Source organism: Diachasma alloeum, unplaced genomic scaffold (assembly GCF_001412515.2).
Source record: "Diachasma alloeum isolate Michigan unplaced genomic scaffold, Dall2.0 Dall_scaffold_00277, whole genome shotgun sequence".
NCBI lineage: Eukaryota > Metazoa > Arthropoda > Insecta > Hymenoptera > Braconidae > Diachasma > Diachasma alloeum.
Window position 1 is genome coordinate 667937 of NW_021680416.1, and position 25674 is coordinate 693610.

Consider the following 25674-nt stretch of genomic DNA (forward strand, 5'->3'; position numbering starts at 1 on the left):
ACCAATATTTGTGTATGTGGTTCTCCATTCCAATATTTGCGGAAACGTTATGCATATGAATTCAACGAAAGCTGAATATACTATTCCATTCATTAACGAATTTTATTAACAATTGTAATACTAGATTGGGAATAGCATGGAGAGATTTAATTATTGGAGAATGAAGCTTGATTTTGAAATTCTCGTTCTGTAAATAAGACGTTTCTGTAATTACGTTCAGAATAATAGAAGAGTTTGCATATTACTTTATGTGAGTTTCATACGAAATTGTCTGCAACTCAATGTGAACTTAATTCCATTCGAATGTTCTTCGTTTAAGAATTCAAATGTTCTTAACTGAAAAAGCCGATTGTTCTTGTTACTAGAAGATTTATCATTATGTGGATTTTCCTTCTGAAATTGAGTAAACAGTTCTTTATTCTTGTTTTCTCTGTGATGATTTCGATTGATTCATGGTGTTTATGATGTTTCCACCAATATTTGTGTATGTGGTTCTCCATTCCAATATTAGCGGAAACGTTATGCATATGAATTCAACGAAAGCTGAATATACTGTTCCATTTATTAAAGAATTTTACTCACAATTGTAATCCCATATTGGGAATAGCATAAAGAGATTTAATTATTAGAGAATGAAGCTTGATTTCGAAATTCTCGTTCTGCAAATAAGACGTTTCTGTTATTACATTCAGAATAATAGGAGAGTTTGGATATTACTTTAGATGAATTACCTTACTTTCTCCATTTGTTCGAGCCATCCGTACTGTTCGAGTTTTCATTTTCCATTCGAGATGTTATTTTTTTAGAAATCATGTCTAAAAATAATAATTTTTCTTTATTGAGGACTTAATTTGTTTATATTTCAAAAACTATTCATTAAATAAGTGAATGAGAATGCAATTAAAAATCAAGTAAAAATTTCAATACATTACGAACTATTCGAATTAATACATTTATTTGATTCAAATGAACATTATTTAATTCAAATAATTCTGTCGCCCGGTGCGTTTTTATGTTCATGCAAAATTAGCACAACACCACTCAAAAATCCCGCGAAGTCACGAATTTCTCCATTTCATCAAAATATCGTAGCGTTTAAGTTATCAAATCTCTCAAAAAATAACTAATAAAGTTACTAATAATTTTTATTTTGACTCATGACACATTTTTTAAGTTTCAAAAACGATTCATCAAATAAGTGAATGAGAAAGCAGTTGAAAATCAGATCTAAGTTTAACCCCTCACGGACGGGGCCCTTTTGTTTCCAAGCGTGGAGTACGCTCGATACAACTAGAATGTAATGACTTCTAATCAACGGAAAATTATGAAACCAATATGTAATTGAAACTACAGTATTCCTTTTTTTCGTTGTTATTTGTTTGATTGAGTTAAATTCCATAGTTTTGGAAATAATCAATTTTAAAGTCATTCATATTTTCATGGGTCCATGCATGGTATACAAGGAGCTGGTGCATGGACGTGAGGAGTTGAAGAAAATCTTCATTACGAACTATTTCAATAAATTAATTTTTTGGATTCGATTCAACTCCATTCAAATCAAAGAAATCTGCTTTCTAGATACGTTTTCATCACATGTAGATATGAAATTGACCCAACGCCACTAAAAAATCCTGCGAAGCCCCGAATCTCTTCATTTCCTTCTCCTCGTGAATCTCTCTATTTTGACTGAAAATTCCAAAATCCAGAAGTTGTCGACTCTCTCCATACCAACACAGACTACATACAGAAAAATCTTAACGTAAATTGCGTTTTGATAAACGTAATTTACACTTAACTCCAATATGATGTCTGGTGGCTTTTCTTCCGTCATGAAAATCGGAATTTGGGCTTTAAAAAAGCGTATTCTACGGACAAAATAAAAACGTCAATTACGCTTAAACAAAGCGTATTTTACTTTTATTAAAACATTATTTACGTTTAGTAAAACTCCGAAAAAATACGAAAAAATCATCGTAATTTACGACAATTTTGAGCGTAATTTACGTTTGCGAAATCGTAAATTACGTTTATGAGAACGTAATTTACGTTTATAATTGTCGTAAACTACGATTTATAATCGTAATTTACGATTATAAATTTACGATTACGATTTCGCAATCGAAAATTACGCTCCTAATCGTCGTGAATTACGTATACGTAATCGTAATTTACTGCGACTTTGAGCGTAATTTACGATTTTGTAGTCGTAAAATACATTGTTGTCACTGCTGCTACGTTCAGCCCGTGTCGAAAAGTGCCTTTTCGTTTACTAGTAAACGAAAAGTCTTTTCTTTTACAAGTTTCGACTTATCGTTTACTAGTAAAGAAGAAGGCACTTTTCGACACGGGCTGAACGTAGCAGCAGTGACAAAATAGTATATTTCGTTACGAGTGCGGAAAGGAGTTTTACACGCGAAGCGTGCCTAAAGAGTTACTTTTTTGCACAGCGTGATGAAAAATATAGTTCGAAAGATACGATTATGTAATCATAATTTACGGCGATTTTGAGCGTAATTTATGCTTCAACTTCAAGCGTAAATGACGACTTCTTAAACGTAATTTACGTTTAGATTTTTTTTGTGTACGAAAATTCTCTAAATTAGGAGTCACGTAATATGAGAGCCTCTTGAAGATACAAATCTCCACCAACTCGAACGCTCTCACAGAACCAAGACGGATTAAGGGAGATATCATCTGGAAAATCTTCTGCTTCCCTAATGGTGTCTCTTGGCCGAAGCCGCAATCGAATTCTTACGAGAATATCCGGCTCAGCATCCAGCGATACATCCCCTATATTACGCCCTTCACGGATGTAATCACGTGCGAGATTATTTATTTCGTTAAGGCGCTTCCAATCATTCACGTTTCCAACTGATCAGGTCCTCGATAGAACGAGGGTCTCGGCTCATCGGATAGATTCCATAATGCAATCTAGAATATGAGAGAGATTGTGGCGTACTGCCGAGTACTTTCTGCATTTTAGATTTGAGTTCATGGATGGAAGAAGAGGATCTCAGGACTGTGGTTTGAGTGTTATTTATGGTTCATGCACCGACAGTTTTTACGAGATATTATTATATTTTTGGTTGAAATTTCCGGTGCACTTCTTGAAAATATTTCTCAAGTGACGGTTCTACTGAAATGTCAAAGAATTTCATAATTGAAAATTCACGATTTGACGGAAAAAGTCATGGAAGACGGCAAATTTCCATTCAGTTATTCGATGGAAATTTCCTTTTTTTTCAATTTTCAATTTAATATGAATAAAAACACTAATTAAAACAAAGTCTAAGTTTCAATATAGTGTATTACGATGCAAGTGAAAACAAGCAGGGGACAGGAACCATATGTCAGCGCGCGATAAAAATTAAATTATTATAATAATTTAATTCAATTATTATTATAAAAATACGCAAATAAGAATAATATTGATAATACTGATAATAATTTAATTTAATAATAAAAATATTATTATTATTATTATTATTATTATTATTATTTATGTTTGAATAAATTTAATCATATCTTGAGAATAAAACTACTATTATGGATCCTACGCATAAACCATTTTTCTGGGTGCCCGATTATTTCTCAGCGCACCAGCAATTCACAAACTTGCTTATTCACTTTCGATGAGGAAAATCATGCGCTGAGCTTGGTAGATTTTCCGGGTGGATAAACACATGAAACAGGAGATCCATTCGCTCTTGAGTACTCTTTCGAAATTCGAACACATAATGATGCAAACAATCGTATGGGAATATCAGGAGCAATTAAGATCTACAACTTCGAGATAGGCGATTTACTCATCCTCGTGGTGCATTAATGGCTGAGTGCGGAATAACAATCGCTACTTCCACCATTTCAGCGTCTGCTACTTGACTATTGGCTCATCCCGTTATCCTCCACTGGCTTTTCTATTTTTCCTTTTCTCTCATTCGGGGAGAATTCTCGAGGTAAAATAATGAAATTTTCGATATCCATTCGTAACGTAATAGGTATGGATTTCGAATGGGAGAAGCAGTTTGTTTATTGGTTTTAACAATATTTTTGTTAAAAATTGATGAAGTTTTATTTTTATGCGCTTAATGTATCCCAGGTTGATTCAGCGCACAAACTTATCCCACACCATTTCATTTCTAGCAAGTTCATCCCAACAAAAATTTCATTCCTCAACGGTTCCTTCCTATTTTTTTTCTTATTTGATTATTTATTGTATTATTTTAAGTAAAAAAATGCATGTATAAATGACCCATCGCATTAGCAGAGATTGAAACAAAAAAATGAATGAGATGCCCAGACTGACCGCTTGGCCCAGACTGACTGTTCGTTTCGTTTTCAACGTGTTGCTGTAGTGCGTCCTTAAGCTTGCCTCCTTAACTATTTGCCATTTTTTTAGCGTATATCTCGGAATCTAATGGATATAGCAAAATTTCTGTTATCAACTTTCTTGTAGAGCTAATCGAGAGCTACAACAAATGTAATTACGAAAATTTCGCTATCTCCCTTAAATTCGGAAATATTCCTCAAAAACTCAACTGGGAGATGAGTCGACTTAAACCATTTTACCACTTCGCTACTGAATTGTGATTTGAAATATGCTTCCCAACGCCATCTTGACTGATTTCCGTCATGAGACTGAGTTCATCATCTGTTAAAAGAATTTATTTTGATATCAATATTCAGGGTAAGATCGGAAATTTGAACGTTAGGGCACTGTTGGCTGCCAACATTGAGACAATGTTGGTTGTCAGTGTTGATGCAATGTTGGCTATCAATGTTGAGGGAATGTTGGCTGTCAGCGTTGATGCAATGTTATTATTGAATTCAATTTCAAAAACATCGTCATAAAAATTCCATTCAGAAGCAAATTTCGAATTTATTACCAAAAATATATTTCCGATGTAGCGGCTAAAAGTATGTGATATTAATGCTAATATTGGTATAAAATGAGATATATTCTGTCTTGATGGTTTGGTGGAAGTATATACACGGCTTGTGCAGGTGTAAAAGTGTAAAAGTAGCTTCAATGAAATAAATTCTATTCTATTCCATAATTCCGATGTTGTGACGAAAGCAATTTCCTACTTGTTTCTTCTCATTTTGAACAAATTACCTCTCTTCATTCATTTTGCACCCCTGTAACCCCTGTAACTGTAAGCGTTCATTCGCATGCAGTGACTTCTCTTGAGCAATAAACTTTTGATCATTTTGTAAAGCGTGATGACAAAATTCTCGCATGTTCCATAGTGATCGAGAGTATCACCCCGCTCGCTCGTCCCGTAAAATTGCCAATATTCTACGCATTCTCGGCAAGCGACGATGCGAGAATTGAATAGTCACGTGGTTGGATCAACATGCTTTATCCGACATCAAACTTCTTCCCATCATCCGCAGGCTTGGAACAAACTTCCGACGAAGAGAGTTCTCGCCTCGATGAAGGCAACTAAAATCTAATCCCAACGATCCTTGCACCTTCGTTGCATTAGCATGAGCCTGCTTCTTTGTGCAGTTAATGGAGATTTTAGGGAGATTCGTTGTTTGGGGCGAAGTTGACAGGATTTTCGGTTTACGGTTCTTATCCTCGTTATTATGTAATGATTATGCGAACGTTATTCTAGGCGGCCATTGGGTTCTGAAACTCTCTGATACCTTGTTATTTATTCATAATTTTCAGGAGAGAGACATTGAACTCAATTTACAAGGAGCAAAATCAGGATTTTTTTACGTTATTTTGTAGAACTTACACTGATAATTTTTTGATTCGCCTGGTAATTCTTCATGGTTGCTATTCTTCTTTAAAAAAATGTAACATTTTTTTGTCATCAACAATCTATTTCGCCATGATTGCCTTAAGAATATTTCCATGTTGACTCGAAAATAGAGTTATTCGAAAAATTAAAGTTTGAATCGTTACTTACTTGATTCAAGTAGAAAACAATAGATTGAGTCAGCCCAAAAAATGTACAACTTTATTCATTTCGGAAGATGCTTGATTCAAACGGATGATGATTGATCCAACTCAAATGGATAATTGATTCAAGTCGGGAGCTATTTGATTTCAAAAAGCTCTGCTGATACTACTACAATAGGAATCTTTCACAAGGGTCAAGTATCCCCGGACTTGAATCAAATATCAATTTAATTTGAGTCGAGTCTTGAGTTAACTTGAATCAAGTTAAGTGCATCCTGATGATCCAGTAATGATTCAAGTAATTCCCAGACTTGAGCCTACCATGTACTGTACTTGTTTCAAGCAGAGTGACTATAACTAATTCAATTCGCAATTCAGACTTTCGGTGGATGGAAAATTGGATTATTTAAGGTAGAAAGGTCTCAAGTCGTCATCTACTTGATTCAAGTACAATCCCACGGAATAATTCATCTCGAATCATCTACTCGTTTCAGGTAGCATGTAAGAACTTCATTGAAGTTGGGAAATGCTTGATTAAAGCTGATGAATTCTTCATCCAAGTCAAATTGCTATTTGATTCAAGTCGGGGAGCCACTTGATTTAAAAAATCCAAGTTCTAGTGATACAACTACACTAGAAAACCAACTCTCTCATGAAGGTCAAGTATCTTTCCGAATTGAATCATGTATTAATTTAACTTGAATCGAGTCGCAGAATTTGCTTGAATAAAGTAGAATGTTTCAAGTAGTTCCCAGGCTTGATTCTTCCATATATTCTACTTGTTTCACGCAGAGTGACTATAACTGAATCAATTCACATTTCAGACTTTCGATGGGTAGAAAATTGGATTATTTGAAGTAGGAAAACTCTCAAGTCGGAAGATGCTTAATGCTTGATGCTTGATTCAAGCCGATGAATACTAGATCCAAGTCGAATTGGTACTTGATTCAAGCCTGGGAACCACTTGATTTAAAAAATCAAAGTTCTAGTGATATAACTACATCAGCAAAACTACTCTTTCATAAAGGTCAAGTATGCTTCAATCAAGTATCGCAAACTAAGAAAAAAAAAGAAAATTAACTTGAATCAAGTATCAATCCAACTTGAATCGAGTCGCAAAATCTACTTCAATTAATAAATGAACTCACAGCCTGATTCATAAATTCTTTTTTTTCTTGTGAGCACCAGAAATCTTCCTATAAGAAAACAGTTATAAAGAGAGAACGATTGTCATTCGATGTTAAATATGAAGAGAGAGCCATCTTCATCATCATTTCCATTAATAAGACCCCAGAGATATCTGGACATTGGATTTTCCCCTGGGAAATGATCTCAATGCCAGGCAGTGTGATGCTCACCAATGTGACATGTCCGATATATGTAGCAAACCATCCAGTTGTCTCTCCTGCATTGAGGAGCCTGAATAAATAACGAACAGAAGGTAGTGGAATGACCGAGCTATGGAAAGTGGAGTAGGTTTTGCAGTGCTATCACCCTGGGGGATCGTCTTAAAGGTGGGCACTTAAAGGGGAGCAATCGGAAGGCCGGAGCTGTCTGGGGAACGAGTAGAGTCGGCGGTTACAGTGGATGGGAATTGTAAGCGGCACGTGATGCCCTTTTCATTGGTTTTATCAATATCTGAGTGAAAGCACAGGGAGAATCAGTGACTGTAATGTGGGAGGAGAAGATGAGCCTTTCAGTTGAATATTAAGAGAGTTAACTGATGAATAAGTGGAGATTAAAGGGAGATCGTGCTGAAATTTGGAAATCGTCGGGCGTTGAGGAGATGATTGTCGTGGTTTATAACATGAGTTATAGATAAAAAGAAGTGGGAAAGAAAGCTAACTCCGAGATTTTTTGAGGCTTGCAAGTAGTCAAAAGGGCTCAAAATGAGTCAAAGTCTATGGAAACGTTCAGGTCCCTCAATTTTAAAGCGATTAAACTAAAAATTAGGTCAGACATTGTTGAAATATGCAAAAAGCGGAACTGCATTTTCAAAGACATTGATTCCTTGTGTATAAATAAGTTCAAAAATAGATTTTGAGAAATGTTGATTTTTTGTGTTAAGTTTTAAAAAAATCTGAAAGATATTTTAATCTATTGATATGATATATATAGTGTAATTTTGGCCATATTTTAGAAAATATGGCACATTATCGAGAAAAAAATGTAAATACATACAAAAAAATCAATTTTTTTGAAAATGCATTTTTGTTTTTTTGTGGATATTTCAAATATTTACAACTCAATTTTTAGTTCAACGATTGGGAATTCAGGCACTTGAGCGATTTCGTATACTTTGACGTGCTTTCACCTGTTTTGATCCTTTGCAAAGCTCAAACATCTCGGAATCTGGTTTTTTCACACATTTTTTCATCGACGAATCTCAAATTTCCCTGCAGTCTCCCCGCTTGTAAGACGCATCGTTGTCCTAGAAATTAACAACTCATTTTTGAATACATATTCTAGTTTCCTCGATGCAAAAAAAAAATCTTTCTACTTCTCGATCCTCTCTGAGCAATTTATGCGAGTGAGAGATACCGAGGATGTTTGCAACAGGAGCTAGTGTTTGAACTTCGTCTCTCATAGGAATGAAGAATTCTATTATTGAGAGTTTAATCGAAAAGTCATTGTTATCAAACAGGATACAATTCGTTCATTGATTCGATTCCTATTATTTTCTTATCAGATCCAATTACTTGTTGTCTTCAAATAAACGAAATGAAGAGAAATACCTTCTCGCTTCATGCTGTAATCAGATTAAATTGGATACTTATACTTTACTGTAATATTGAATTCTTCCCTTCCCGAGACTTTATGAATCTCAAGGGAAACACTTGGGATAGATAAACTGAACACAATCCATCTTCCATTTACCAGCCGAAAGCTTCTTGTGATCAGTAGCTAATAAGAATTATAATAATCATGATGATGATTGCTCTAGTACAAAGTGATTGACTCCGGAAGAAGATGAGTCTTTGGTCTGAATAATTGATGAATGAGAAGAGATTAAAGGGAGGTATCACTGTTCCAGAAATGAACTACAGTGTTAAAACTATTTGTCTGAAATTGCCGTTATATTTGTGAAATTTTTATCGAATTTAATTACCACTGAAATTTTAAGGAATTGCGTCATTGAAAATTCAGAATTTCGTGGTAATATCAAAGAGAACTGTGAATTTCAGTTCCACTTTTTCCTGAAAATAAATAGAAAATCAGAAAATTCCGGTAAATATGTTCTTGAATTTACAGGACAGTGACATTGAATGCGATTTAGGGGGAAAAATCATGAAATTTCCTCGTAATTTGGCACTGAATATTTATGTTGAATTAGAAATTAAAATTCTCGTCTTTATGCGGCTAAAAATTCGGGAATTTTACTGAATTTTCAGTAAAACCTGAAATTTTATGATTTTCTTTCCCTTAAATCGTATTTAGTGTCACTGTCCTGAAAATTAGTAGTCAAACTACCAAAAAAACAACCACGGATATCCATTTTGTAACAAGTTTCGGGTACACATTCTAGCTCCCTCGTTGCAATAAAGAATAGCCTTTCGAATTATCAATTTACCCTGAGGAGTTTATGCTAGCGAGATATACGGGGCTATTTGTAACAAGAGTTTGAGCTTTGTCTTTGATAAGAATGACTAATTTTATTATTCATGTTTTAATCAAAAAGTCATTACCATCGAACAGGACACAATTCTATCATGTATTCAATTTCTGGCGATTTCTCTTCTGATCCAATTACTTATTGCTTCCGAACGAAATGAAATACCTTCTTGCTTCATGCTGTAATCAGATTAAATCGGAAACTTGTACTTCACTGCAATATTGAATTCTTCACTTCAAGAAACTTCATAAAATCTCGAGAGAAATTCCTGACAGTGACACTGAATGCGAATTACGGGGAAGCAAATCATGAAATTTCAGGTTTCACTGAGAATTCAATAAAATTCCAGAGTTTTAAGCAGCATAAATACGACAATTCCTTAATTTATTGGAATTTCCAATCTCATATGAATATTCAGTACCAAATTAAATATTAAATGTGAAAGTTCATGATTTTTTTCCATAAATCGCTTTCAGTGTCACTGTCCTGAAAATTCAAGGATATATTTACTGGGATTTTTTGATTTTCTACTCATTTTCAGAGAAAAATGGAACTGAAATTGACAGTTCTCTTTGATTTCTCCACGAAATTCTAAATTTTCAATGACGAAATTTCTTGAAATTTCAGTGGTAATTAAATTCGATGAAAATTTCCAAAAAGTGTACCAGAAATTTCAGACAAAAATTTTCAACAGTGTACCGAGGATGTCTGCAGCAGAAGCTAGTGCTTGAACTTTGTTGTTAATAAGGATGAGGAATTTCATTATTCAGAGTTCAATCAAAAAGTCATCACCGAACAGGACAGAATCCTTTAATTAATTCTATTCCTATTTATTTTTCATCTGTTCCATGTACTTGTTGCCTGCATACGAAGACAAAAACTTCCTTGCATCATGATGTAATTAGATGCAATGCACAGAGAGAAATATTCAATAAAAATTGCGTAACTTTTCCGTAATTCCGAAGCGAAATGTAGTTGTAGGAAATTTTACGGAACTGTCACGAAATTTTTCCAGAGCGTTCCGTAATTTTTATCTGAATTTCCTGTGAAAAAGTACGATATCGTCACTTAAATTTTCTGAATCGATTCCGTAATCGGTGAGCGAATTCAAAATTTCGTAATTGTTACTGGACATTTCTCTCCGTGTGGGAAACTTCTTTACTTCACGATAATACTGAATTGTTCACTTCATGCGACTTTCTGAAATCTCGAGGTAAATACCTCCGCGTAACACCATTCTAGCAATAAATTAGTCAGTTTTGAATACACACCCCAGTTTCCTCGTTACAATAGAAAATGCCCTTGTTAATTCTCAATCCATCCTGATAAATTTACTCCAGTGAGACATGCAAAGGATGTCTGCAGCAGAAGCTAGTGTTTGAACTTCGTTGTTGATAAGGATGAGGAATTTCATTATTCAGAGTTCAATCAAAAAGTCATCACCGAACAGGACAGAATCCTTTAATTAATTCTGTTCCTATTTATTTTTCATCTGTTCCATGTACTTGTTGCCTGCATACGAAGACAAAAACTTCCTTGCATCATGATGTAATTAGATGCAATGCACAGAGAGAAATATTCAATAAAAATTGCGTAACTTTTCCGTAATTCCGAAGCGAAATGTAGTTGTAGGAAATTTTACGGAACTGTCACGAAATTTTTCCAGAGCGTTCCGTAATTTTTATCTGAATTTCCTGTGAAAAAGTACGATATCGTCACTTAAATTTTCTGAATCGATTCCGTAATCGGTGAGCGAATTCAAAATTTCGTAATTGTTACTGGACATTTCTCTCCGTGTGGGAAACTTCTTTACTTCACGATAATACTGAATTGTTCACTTCATGCGATTTTCTGAAATCTCGAGGTAAATACCTCCACGTAACACCATTCTAGCAATAAATTAGTCAGTTTTGAATACACACCCCAGTTTCCTCATTACAATAGAAAATGCCCTTGTTAATTCTCAATCCATCCTGATAAATTTACTCCAGTGAGACATGCAAAGGATGTCTGCAGCAGAAGCTAGTGTTTGAACTTCGTTGTTGATAAGCATGAGGAACTTTATTATTCGGAGTTTAATCAAAAGGTCATTATCAAACACGATCCAATCCTTTAATTAATTCTGTTTCTATCTGTTTCATCTGCTCTCAAATTGGAAACTCGTGTGCGTCACTGTAATATTAAACTCTTCACTCCACAAAACTTTATGGTGTCTCAGGGGAAATACCTAGGGTAGATAAACTGGACACAATTCATCTTCTATTATATTGACCCGGTGAAAGCTTTTCATGATTAGTCAATAATAGGAAAGATACCAATTATGATGAGCATGGTAGTAATGCTTAAAGTAGCTCTACCCTTACAAAAATAAAAATAATTAAAAAATCCAATAATCAAAAATTATTGAAAACTGTAGAAAAAATTGAAGAAAACTCGATTAGATTCGGAATTGTCATTTTTTTCTCAATTGAATTATCGTTTTGGTATTTCAAAGAAGAAATGTTTACAAATCAGGATTTAACCCAGTGTCTTATGTGAAAGTCAACATTTCCATTGTAATGAAAGATTAAAACCTGAATTTTTTTTCATTAAATGTGAAAAAATCAAAAAATTTTTTGACACCTCATAAAAAATATTCCGCCGTTTTACAAATAAGTTTCATTATTTATTTATTAGAGGGAAATGCTTGAAAAAATATCAGTATTTTGCAAAATTTAATTTAGATAATACTGACTGAGTATGAATTTTTTCAAATTTTTTCCATGCAATTCAGTTGAAAAATTAAAAAACTGAAAATATCCAAAAGTACAGCGTAGCCGGGCTGAAGGATAGAGCTACTTTAAGGTGGAGGGGAGAGTCGAGCAAAATGGGATATTTCGTGATCTTCTCTAATTGTCAATATTTTCATTTATAAGTGAAGTTATTGACAATTGTAAATTGAAAATCTCAATAGGTCCCATTTTCCCCGACCCTTCCCTATCATGTGTAGATAGGGGAGGCTTATTATTCTCGAGCCCTGATTTAATCGCTGAGCACGAAATTTTCCAATTTTCAAATAACTATTTAAGTGTGCGTTTGAACATTTTTCGAATGATGATTTTATTTATCAGATTGAGTGATTATTTTCTTATCCCTTAAAAATCAAAATCGTGAAATAATTATTATTGGATGTTTTTCTAATTGTTGAAATAATATTGAAATGCGTCTCGAGTTGGTAAATCTGTTGAGAGTTTTCTCTCTCACAGTTCTATGGTTTAACCGATACCTTTCCCATGATGCTCATTGACATTCGAATCACGCGTCTGCGTGTCAGGGCGTTATTGCCTCGAAACTCATAATTTTCCGAACGATTTGTTTAAATAACTTTCTTATAAAATCTAAAAAAATCTGAAACTTATACACTGTTAAAAATTTTCTTCGTAATTTTCCGTGCCAACTTCCGGAAATTTTTATCGTGTTTAAGTTCCACTATTGAAAAATCAAATATTCCATGAATTTTCTGTTCAAATGATCTGACAATCAATAAAATACTTGATTTTTCAGATGGACGTCTTTGGGCTCGTCGTCAGCGTGCTGGCCCTATAAACCAAAGCGTTCCAGTAGCGCAGGTTCGAGTCCCAGTGATGAAAGATTTTTTCATCGCCGGAAAACGAACCCAATGCATGTGGAGTTAGTTATGTGGAGTTAGATATAAGTTAGCTTAGAGGCAAGTGCGAGTAGGGAATTAGGCTGGGGTACCGCGTAGGTACTGGGACGGATAGGTAAAAGACCACAACGGTCATACCAGCTGGCAACACCCAATTTATTTATTACTTGATTTTTCAGTCCATATATTCTGTGAAAATTCAGAAAAATCAAGAAAAATCAGGGAAAAATTGAAAATTCATTTCATTTTGGTTCTGAATATTCATGTTCTACTGAAAATTCAATCAAGCTTTGAAATTTCCATCTCACTCCTCCTGAAAACTTATGAATTTCCGTGAATTCTACATAAAACTTGAAATTTTATAACCATTCTTTCCCTAACGCAGATTCAATGTCACTCTCATGAGATTTACTATAATATCTTCCATGAAATTCCAAACATTTCCAACAGTGTACGTGTTTTCAAGAAAGATTTGATTTATCACCCACTAGTTTTTCCTCAATAGTTCATTTTTTTTTCTTGAGACTGACATGAGAAAAAAATGTGCAAGAATTCTCAATGATGCAGCATGCTTAGACATTTCTCCCATGAATTTTCCAATTTGTTTTTCATCATTTTGACTTTTTACACAAAACACCTTAACAAACCACATCTCAATCGAAATTACTCTCCTCTCCATAAAAGGAGATTCTCCGAAAATTTACTCCCATCTTTATCATATTTAACTACAATATTGAGAATAGCTCTTTCCTATTAAGTCAATTACTGCTGGAGAAGAGTCCACATCTCGACGTAGATGATAAAAAAACTCTCCAGAACTTCAATAAAAACCTTAAAAAAAACAGCGAAGCTGAAGAAACAACGAAATATAGAATGAGTGCAAATCCTCTAATGAGCTATACCGTGAGAATTGTATGAAGAGGTGGATCAAGGCACAAGAGATTAAAGAGTAAAGAGAGGAGAGAAAATTCCTCGGTTTTCCAGGCCAGGGCGCCGCAGCACTATATCAACTTGCGATAAGGCAACGGGTATCGGTGGATGCTAGTGGTTCTTGGAATGAGAGCTTTTCTTTTCAGTGGAACGGAAAAAACTAAATGAAAAAGGATCATAAATACAGAATGCAGAGTAAATTTAATTAAAATCTATGAGGTAGAAGAATAGGAGGATAATTCCATTGCTGAGAATGAATTGTTTTGTTTTTTATTTTTGATCTCATGTACTTCTGAGATAGGAAGAAATCAGTGAAGCGTCAAAATAACGCCAGTGTTGCGCTTGTAGTATGAATGTTGTGTGGCAATGTTGAGACAATATTGTGCGAGTGTTCTGTTGAGGTTATATAATCGAGGCTCGAAAGATGAAGAAAAAGCGTTTTTATCATTAGCGTGTAAAGTGAAATTTTACGCACATTGTGATTAAAAATAGGGTTCGATACTCATGAGAAAAGTGTTCTTTGATGATTGGGAGGGTACCACTCGCCGAAGGCGAGTGCTATACAGCTCCCGCGGGTCGAAAAACCCTTTTTTGACGCACGAGCTCTGAAAAGTTCCTTTTCGTTTACAACAGCTGACTTCAGGGGAACTGGTGCATGTACCACCCACCTGAGGGAAATGAGTCTTTTTCCAGCCTCGGACTCTATAAGGATTCATAAACGGTTAGAATAGGTTCTTCGAGGTGTTCACTCGAAGATGTGAAGAGGACACATTTTTTATTAACATTAAACATATTTAATTATGTAATTAAATTGCCATCGGCCAGTGAGCGATGGAATCGAACTTTGAGGGTAATACCGCCGGACATGCGTCCAATACCGCTCACCTTGTTCTCATTACTTTTTTCAGCAATGAAGACCAACTGTTACAATTTTTCCTATTTTCATCCTTCGTTTCCATTCTTTGGCTCCATTTTGAGAAAGATTTCACGTGAATAATAATAAATTATTCTGAATTTCCCCGATGTTCCGGTGGCCACCGATTACCGTAAACAATCGAGCTGTTACACACCGCCCTCTAGCTGTAGCGTCTGGCAGCCCTGTAGAAACCCTGGGCGGCATTACCCACAAACTCTAGGCGGAATTACTCACAAACGCGGAGGCTGATAAAATAGCCAATAATAACTGATGAATATATTTTTCTGCTATCGAAAAGGTCGCAATGGATGTGGAAATGTATAACGAACATATACTACGCACTCCATTCAATTACGGACCAATTGGAAATTTGAAAAATCTTCAATTCTGGGGTCGAAATCTTCAGTAGGAAATGATTTGGATTTTTTTAAACATGTTTGTACGGTTGAAAATTGACAAATTCTGTTGAAATTACTTGTTGTTATCAGATATTTTCATAATAAAAAAAGAAAAAAACATTTTTCGCAGTCAGTCCTGAGAAATACTGATGGGCTCTATTACCCGGTGAGCGGTACAGACACTCGCTCCCCTATAGTTATAACTTGTTCATTCCTATGTCACTGTTTGAAAGATGGTGTTGTCGCTACGGTTTTGACCAATTCGATGTCGCTATACGTGCACAGCTGAAAACATAATTTTTATTCAATATTCTCCCCGTGTACCCCATCAAATCCTAGACTATGCGTTTTATCTATCAGTACTTATGGTGATTTCCTCGTGAACTCAGGCTTTAATAAACTCATCAAATCTCAAGTGTCAGCCATTATCGCAGAAAATTTCCCACTTCCGACTTTATTAAGAGGATCTCCAAGTTTGACTTTCCTCAAGGGCACAATATACACCCGCCACTCCTGGGTTATAATATTCTCATACCCAAGAAGAGGAACGTTACGCTGTGTCTCACGCACACGGTCATAATTAACGCAGATGGCTCGCTGTCGCAGAATTGACAATTTCACCCTCAGTGTAACAATAATTAAATTGGGGGAGTGTCTAATTTTGAAGTTACACTTCAACTCGGGTTACTGATGCTGGCGCGCTTTTAATGAACTTTTCATTCATCCGGTTATGAGAGGAAATTACACAGGGAACACGTAGTCCCATGTAAAAATCAGATAGAGAGGACACAATTATAAATTCAATTTTTTTGTTATGAAATGTTTGTGCTTCCAAATGGAAGCTTTGTAATCCTTCCAATTTAATTTTCCAACTTTTTATGGTAGTGCAACTAAATAGAAAAAATTGCAGGCGACTGTATTTTCGATGCAGTTGTAATTGTACGTGGATACGTCCATGGTCTTTCCTTCTTTCTCGAATTTCCTAGAAACTCCTTGCATTCCCTCGAATTTTCTACAACTCCCTTAATTTCCTCGAAATTTCTAGAAACTTCTCGAATTACCTCGAAATATCTAGAATTTTCTAGAATTCCGACAGATGGCGCTGCACATAAGTACCGTTTTCCCAAAATGACCCCCCATATTGAAAACATAGACGTATCCATGTCAATATCTAGACTGACCTTACCACTGCATCAGATATTTACACTCTTTACTTTATATGATGTTAACTCCTTGATTGCCAATTTACGACTGACGGCGGAGCGTGCCGATCCGCCTTTTTTAGGGAGTTTTGAATCTAACAATTGGGCTCGCTAAATACCGTTGAGGGCGCTGTTTTGCGTAAATATGGTCGCTCTGAGGCGCTCATATACGCGCCTACACAAACCCAAAAATTGGTTGCGTTGTGTGTGTGAGTGCGCGTGTGCCTTAGAGCCTAGGTGGCGTTTTCTTATTTAGCGAGCCCAATTTCTGCACTGGAAATTTCTATGACTAACAACCGGTCGGTATCTTAGCGATCGATCGACGGTTGGTAATGTATCGACAGTCAGCATCGCCGATAGATGGCGCGGCTGCATAAGCATTTATTACCGAATGACCCCTCAAAACGAAACCATTGACGTATCTACGTCAAAATAGAAGAAAAGAATAGTGAAATAAGAATTTCAATAAAGAAAACCCATTCGGAAGCAAATCGCTAATTTGTTAGCACCAATTACTATACTCATTTATTTAAAAAATGCCATTATCCACTTGTTATAACGATAATTATTACTAGGGATTTATTCATACGACTGACTCATAAAAATCATAAAATTCCTTGACTGCACGGAGAGATATGTTCCGTAAAAATTACGAAATCACAATTCACTCACCGATTACTAAATTGACTCAGAAAATTTGAGTGGCGTTATCGTAATTTTTCACAGGAGATTCAGATAAAAATTACGGAAAGATACGTAATTTTTATTGAATATTTTTCTCTGTGTGATCAAATTTCAATGTAAGTTAGAGATTTTGATTTCCAATTCGATTGCACGTCAGGACGAGCCCATCCGGAGTGTAATAAAAATGTCGAATGTACATTTCTCCTGACCACAGCTGTATCTCAAGATAAACTGACTCAATTTCTCCACAAAAAATCGCCTGGCGACCGGAGATATATTTCCACCAGAAGTATTATATTACCTCATCACTTTTTCATACCTTTTTTACGTTTTTCTCTCTTTCATCATTCCACTCAAGATAGTGATATCCGGAACGGTTGACCACACAGTGTCATCTCATACCGAAAGAAGTATAGAAAAAGAGTTTCTTTTCTTCGTTTTGAAAAGCAACTTAAACTCAACTGTAGCTTGGACCTCGGAAAATGCCACGATCCTGTAGCCTACAAAGAGCCGCCTCAACCCTGTCTCCTTTTATTCTCCTCCTCTCGGCACCATCAGAGCATTCTCAGAGTCAGCCTTAGATATTTTCCCCCGTTTTTTTCTTCATTTTCTTATCTGCGCACCAACATTCTTCTCGTGCTTCACGAACATCGTCAGGTTTTCTTTCTCATTTTTTACCACCGAGCTTTGACGAATTTCCATCTCAACCCTCTTTAGCATTCCTTTACTCTTTTGTAAGGGCCTGACCTGATTGTCCCTTTTTCTCATTTACACTCTCTGACGACCACCACAAAGATATGAAGGGGTGAAGCGTCGGGTGGAGAGGGCACACTCGTAAACTTTCCCCTCCACAACTTTCGAATGTTCATTCTTAATAAAACGCAAAACATTATGATTGAAGTAGTTGCATGCTGGAGTCTAGGATATATTCTATTTGTTTCAAATAAGGTGATGAGGGGAGTTGGTGCATGTATCACTCACCTGAGGAAAATGAGTCTTTTCTTCGAGCCTCGCACTCTGCAAGGAGTCATAAACGGTTAGAATGGGTTTTTCGAGGTGGTTACTCGAAGATATGAAGAGGACAAATTTTTTATTAACATTAAACGTTTTTAATTATGTAATTCAATTGTCGTTGGCCAGTGATCGGAATTGATGGAAAATCGGGAAAATGCAGAGAAATCTCTCCTTGAGCTCCAGATTCCTTTGATTTTTCGGGGAATTCGTTCAAAAATTCCGGGAATTACCAGAATTTTGAAGGAATTCTTTAAAAATTTAAGGGATTTTGGTAGTAAATATTTATTTACATTTGAAAATTCATGTAAAGTAGGAAATTTTCGTCTTCCTACCGGTAAAAAAATGGAACTTCACTTGAATTTTCAGAGAAACTTGAAATTACTTTGACTTTCCCCCTTAAATCGAATTCAAGGTCTTCACTGTTGGAATTTTTTTGAAATTTCATGGAAAATCTGATGGCAATTCTCATGAGAGTGGCATTGAATCGGATTTAGAGGAAAAATGGTTATGAAATTTCAAGTTTTAAGTAGACTTCAAGGGAAGTCATGAGCTTTCAGTGCGAGTGAGATGGAAATTTCACAACTTGATTGAATTTTCAATGGAACATGAATATTCAGAAACAAAATTACATTTTCAATTTTTCCCTGAATTTTCGGAATTTTCACGGAATAATGTAACTGAAAAATCAAGTATTTTATTGATTTTCAGATCATTCGAACAGAAAATCAATGGAATAGTTGATTTTTCAGTGACAATATTTCCTGCAATTTCAGTTGACATTAAACACGATACCAATTTCCAGGAATTGGCACGGAAAATTCAGGCGATAAATTTTAAAAGTGTTTTTCCGGAAAAATCAGCCAAATTATTCTAACAGTCTGTTCCTCCTTTTCTTTTTTTTTATAAAAAAACTTTGTAATCACTCTAGCTTGTGTAGAAATCCAGATATCAACTTGAAATTTACACAGAAAATACGTATACCCATTCTCACGATGTATTCGAAACATTGGAATTTTTATAACACCCATAGAGGTAGCAGTAAACATTTGAAATTTTTACTGCTAGATAGTGCTATAAAACTATAAACTTTCATAATATTTCAGACCATTCGGAAGCCCGTCATCAATGTATTACTGGCGAAAAAAAATAAGACATCACTGAATGACATAATTACTGTCATATGGCGCGTTGTCATATGCTCGCTGTCCCCTGCTCGTTTTTCTTTCATGTCCTTATGTCATCCTCAAATTGAGCATAAATATTCTCTTCATGTCCTCATCATTCACTCCAGAATAAAAATGAGTCAACGACAGCTAGACGCTGTAATTTGAGAAAATTCCTCGAACAAAAATACCGATAATCTTCTCCTTTTTATGTTACAGAGGAGATTTTCAGTTCAAACAAGGCCCTTTGGTTCTCACCGAGCGGCAAAAAAATGGCGTTCGGATACTTTGACGACTCAAAGACCCCGATAATGAATATCCCGTTCTACGGATACCCAGGCAGCCTCTCGTTCCAGTACACGTCATCGATAACCGTCCGTTATCCCAAGGTAAACCACAAACGCGATCGGGTAATCCGAAAAATACAATTTAAATTCCCTCTCCCCCCTATTCACCTCAATCCCTCAGTTTTCCTCGTTTTCTCCACATTGTTACGAGTGGTAAACGTAACGAGGTTTGGCTCAAATGGAATTTCACTTAATCGATAATGGAAATTCGAAGTTTATATTCTTGATATAAATCAAGTGGCAAAATTGAAGTATAAAGTGTTTAAATTTCACTCGATTATGAATTGCATTTAAATCGCAATGATAAAATTAGGTTTTGCCAATAAAAAAAATTGGTTTCTGATGTGGCAGCATAGTAATTCTTAATATGAGAAATAGAATGCAGGACAATAACCACCACCTAAAGAGAATTAAGAGAATGACGAGTGAAACGTCAATGAATAATTTTTAATCTTCGATTAATTCTTCTTTATTACTTTTTAAAATAATGAGATTAAAATCTGTAGTTGTTTGACAAATGAGGAAAGAGTTATGAATTGATTACCTAGAAAACTGGAAAAATTTCGTGAATTCTTTGGAAAATTTCACAGTCTTCCAGGTAATCGTAGATCTTCAGAGATTTTTCTCGAATTACTTGGGAATCCGAAGAATTTTCATGAATTTCGTAGAGTTTAGAATTTGTGTATGAAAATCTGAGAAGCAAGAATTGATCATTTTTGCGCATTATAAATATGAAAAAATTAACATTTGGGAAGTGAAGAATACTTCGTGAGTTGAAAAAAAGTAGAAAAATTAAGCTTTTTTTCTCATGATCAACAATTAAGCAATTTAGATACAAAGACGTTTTGATATAAAAATAAACTTCACACATGAAAACATAAAAAATATGACGCAGAAACACTTTTAGGCATTTGAAGAATTGGAAAATACGAGGGATTTTTTTCAGCGACTACTTCACGTGACTTATTGACCAATCAGAATTACGGATTAACGGTCAGGCAGTTTCGAGATATTTCGATATAAAACAACTTCACGTTTCTTTCATCTTTAGTAAATAGGAAACCCTTATATTACACTTGAGAGCGCTTGGTACAACCCGGGCTGATACGAAATAATCATCCTCGAGTTGAAACACCCATTCCCCATCGAATATAAAATATACTTGAATCAAATATTTTTTCGGACCCCCTGCACTCCTAATCCGCATTCTTTTCCATGAATTTGTGAAGCCTCAGGGCCAAAATTCACCGTCGAAACGGATAAAACCTGGAGAGCAACATAAAACGGAAGAAAACACGGAAACAAGAAGTGGAAACTGGTAGGAACGAGAATTTGTGAAGATCGTTTTAGGATGTTTGGAACTTTTGCCTGCGGTAGATTACCAACGGCGCCTTTTCAACTTAGCCTACTACAACCGTATATCCCACTTTCTCCTCACCACCTAAATGTAATTTACTTATGCATGAAGTCTGATTAAACTTGAACGCACCACGCGGTCGCGGCCGCCGAGTTTTAATTCCATTGAGTGAGGGAAAAAATTGCCGTGTTTTTCATTAATTAATGAGTGGCCCATTTTCATGGGCACATCTTCGTCGGTTAGAATGAAAATAAGTCTCCCGCCCTGAGAACGAAATTTATAATTAGTAAAGACACTCAGAAAAATGATTTATTTGAGTCAAACAAATAGGTTAATTTAAATTGTACGAAATGAAGTTTACGCAAATTAAATTTTTTTCTTTATTTGAGGTTCGGTTCTTATTAAATAAATGATTTTTTTGTCATTAATGAATCTTTATTTGACCCAAAGAAATTGTCCATTATTAATAAATGAAGATTTTTCTTAGGGGAGGATGGGGCAAAACGGCCCCCCTTCAACCGCCAATATTTTCCGATTCAATAATCCGATTGGGATGAGTTAGAGCTCGTTTTGGAGAATGAAAAATTATCTTCAAAATGAAGTTGAAACTGGGAATTTTCACAATGTCATTCACAAGTTATTGACAATTGAAGGGGGGCCGTTTTGCCCCACCCTCCCCTATATCAAGAGAATTTCTTTATTTTAATTAAATACATTTTTTCTTTCATTTAACAATGGAATTTTTATTAAGATAAGAAAACTCTTTATATGGAATAAATAATATGTTTGGGTCCGGGATTCTGTTTCTTCAAAAATGCTGTCAATCTCAAATTCTTTCTCCAACTAGTATACATTAATATATTTCTGCTTCACGAATATCTAAAGAAAAATGTCCAGTTCCAAAGAAAAATGTAATCAGTCATTAAATCATTATTCAACTTTTTACCCTGTAAACATCGTTAAAAAAAACAAATCATTTCCTACCGAATTCTTAAAATATTTCGACCCCAGAATTTGAGATTTTTCAAATTTCCAGTCGGTCCATAATTGAATGGAGTGCGAAATATATTTTCGTTATACATTTCCACATCTATTGCGACCGTTTCGATAGCGGAAAAATATCTTCATCAGTTATCATTGGCTATTTTATCACCCTCCGTGTCTGTGGGTAATTCCGCCCAGAGTTTGTGAGTAATGCCAGGGTTTCTATAGGGTTTCTATAGGGCTGCTAGACTCTGCAGCTAGAGGGCGGTTGAGTGACAGCGCGATTGCCCTAGTGGAAAAACATACGGCAGAGGCGTAACATGCCTGATCAGAATTTCGGATCGAACTTGATCAGTTTCTGATCGAGACCTGAACAGAATTTCCACTCGGGTATGAGTCAATTTGAGAGTGAAATTCGTAAGTGTCCTGGTAGCTCAGATGGTAAGAGGACACGACATTGGGAGGTCCGATTCCCGGTCGGGTTCGATTCCCGGCTAGAAAGTTACTAATTTTTTCTCTCAAAAAATAAAATTTAATTAATGCCTAATGATGGAGGGCGGAGAAACCCAAGTGGAAAAACATAAGGCAGAGGCGTAACATGCCTGATCAGAATTTCGGATCGGACTTGATCAGTTTCTGATCGAGACCTGAACAGAATTTCCACTCGGGTGTTTGGGGTAGTCGGTGGCCACTGGAACATCGGGTAAATTCAGGATAATTTATTATTATCTACGTGAAATCTTTCTCAAAATGGAGCCAAAGAATGGAAACGAAGGATGAAAATAGGAAAAATTATAACAGTTGGTCTGCATTGCTCAAAAAACTCATGAAAACAAGGTGAGCGATATTGAACGCATGCCGGGCGGTATTACCCTCAAAGTTCGATTCCATCGCTCCTTGGCCGATAGCAATTGAATTACATAATTAAATATGTGTAATGTTAATAAAAAATCTGTCCTCTTCACATCTTCGAGAAAACACCTCGAACAACCCATTCGAACCGTTTATGACTCCTTGTAGAGTGCGAGGCTGGAAAAAAAGACTCATTTCCCTTAGATGGTTGGTTGGTACATGCACCAGCTCCCCTAATATTTCGTTTTAGATGGGAAAGTTATGCGTTTCACGCATTCATACACTCCATCATCGCACACATAAACCATTAAAAACATAATTCGTAACTCCATCATGAAATAATTTCCCTCAAAAAAACATTTAATCTGTTTTCTTATAGTTCGCATGGTTTTCTTCACAGTTGTTTTTATGTCGGCAACAGTCTGGTATTTTCATGCCCTCTAATTCCTCTGCAATCGCAAACGTCCAACTCTCCGAATGCCCTAAGAGTTTTATTCCCTCCTCGTAAAACATTTCACACTTGGCCATTTCGCTCGGCCTCACATCGTAAATGAGAAAAATATACATCGACAACACGTGTCGAGTCGTAAATATATTCAGAGTATGATACACTTTTTTCTTCTACACTGAGAGAAATTTCAATAGTAATTTCAACTACAAGGGAATTGTCAAAAAAATAATAGTTACGGTAACAATAAACATTGTAGATTCAACTATTACATTAGAGTGAAAATTACATCATAATGTTGATGACACTATTTTACACGCTAAATTGAACGGTGAATCCTAGTTTAATCTACAAAGTTTATTGTTACTGTAAATATAATTTCTATGAGAGTTCCCTTGTAGTTAAAATTACCATTGAAATTTTTCTCAGTGTATGTATTTATTGCCTCCATTCACTGTACGTTCAATTTCTCTCCTCTCGAGGCGTTGTTTTTTATCCCTTTGTTTGCGAATATCGTAAAAACAACAAAAATGTTGTACACTTGTTCCTGCCTGAGTCACAACTCTTCTTACCTCCTAAGAGGGGCTGGTTTAATAAAGTCTCCTGGTGCCTCCCGTTGCACATAGCCTACCTCGTAAAGTTTCGTGTTTTTGAGCTTTAAGGAGCTCTCTGATGCTCGTAACTGAGACTCTTTCCTTGTTTTTTCGAGGACAACACCTTATCTCAACTTATACGAGAACACTTTTCTAACCATAGTAATGCTACACGCTAGAGACCATTTTTTGATTAGTTTTACATCCTTGAGAACCACATTACCGTGATAAAGTAGGGAAAAAAATTCATAAAATGACAAAACGTTGCAGACTTTATCACGACGAAGGGAACACGCCATAAAGCATCTTTAATAGGCACTTTCTTTTGAAACCTGACAACATTTAACATCGTATCGTTCATATTAAATTACTGTCAACATCAAGGAGCATTTTTATGAGATAGGATGTCGCAGGTTGAATGGACGGGGGAAAAGCATGTTATGCGTATGTTGCGATTAAAATTCTCGGATGCTTTTTTTAAAATTCGTACGGAATTTATTTCTCTAGAGTAAAAAAAACAATGTCATAAAAATAAAAAAATACACGAGAATAAAAGTTCGAAAATTTAGTAACAGATTTACAAATTTTGGGTGCACTATTAGGAAATGACTGGCGAAATTTCAAGTTAAAAATGTTGGAATTTTTAATAGCGTCTAATTCACACTGAGAGAAAAAATTAGTTTTGCCGAAGAATTATATGTTCCCATGAAGAGGTCTTTTGTCATGTTGAATCAATCTACTTGTAGATAATAAGAAAGTTTCCACGAAAATATGATAATTTTCGTAGTAGTAATTGTTCTCATGAGACATTTATTTGTCCTTCCGGTAAATCCATTCGTTCTACAGAGAACTGTATCTATGAAAAAAATATTTCTAAATCAACACCTCGATCAACAGCGGATTGGAGAAAAATTCTATATTGAACGCTATCCTCAGTAGCAGCGTTAATCGAATAGTGAGGATTAGAAACTACCCGCACTGATAGAACGATATAGTTTCTGTTGATGAGGCTGCTTAACTATTAACACGATCCATTGATAGTTAACGTATGGCATTAATACTTGCGAAGGCTCGTTAACAGTAACTGAATCCTTTCACGTTTTCTGTCTGTGCGCAGGGAGACGAACAACCCCGCACTCTATTCCCTTCTTCATGCTACGAGCAGTATAATCCATTCCTACGAGCTCGCTGTTTATGCTGAAATACGATCGTGAACGTTCGCGTTCTCGACGTGCGTGGAGAGGAATTTTCTCACGTATGCATATGAATATAGTCCTCAAGCTAAATTAGATAAATGTCGTTCAAACGACTGTTCCAAGGTTGTTATGACTATCAGAGCACTCGGAATTTCAATGCGCTCGTGGAAAAATTACTTATGCTCGGATAGTATACATTGCATGTGGAGAATATTGCAATATTGGTAATATACTAGGGGGTTACGCCCCCTGCTCGCTCCGCCTGCTAACCCCCATGTGACCTTCATGATTCTTATTCTAACCCTTGTGACCCTTAATCTCACCCTCGTGGACCGCATTCTGACCCTCATACCTCTCTTGTGACCCTTAATCTCACCCTCGTGACCCTTATTTTGACCCTTCATTTCTGACCATTAA

General features: G+C 35.6%; 1 protein-coding gene across 3 annotated transcripts in view; it reads left to right on the forward strand.

Moving 5' to 3' along the window:
• Positions 1-25674, forward strand: part of LOC107038124 (venom dipeptidyl peptidase 4) — a 567343-nt gene that overhangs the window by 428385 nt on the left and 113284 nt on the right. For all 3 annotated transcript variants that reach the window (XM_029126098.1, XM_015257032.2, XM_015257031.2), the window contains one exon: positions 19700-19869. In XM_029126098.1, the coding sequence (XP_028981931.1) occupies positions 19700-19869 (170 nt within the window). The remainder of the gene's footprint in view (positions 1-19699; positions 19870-25674) is intronic.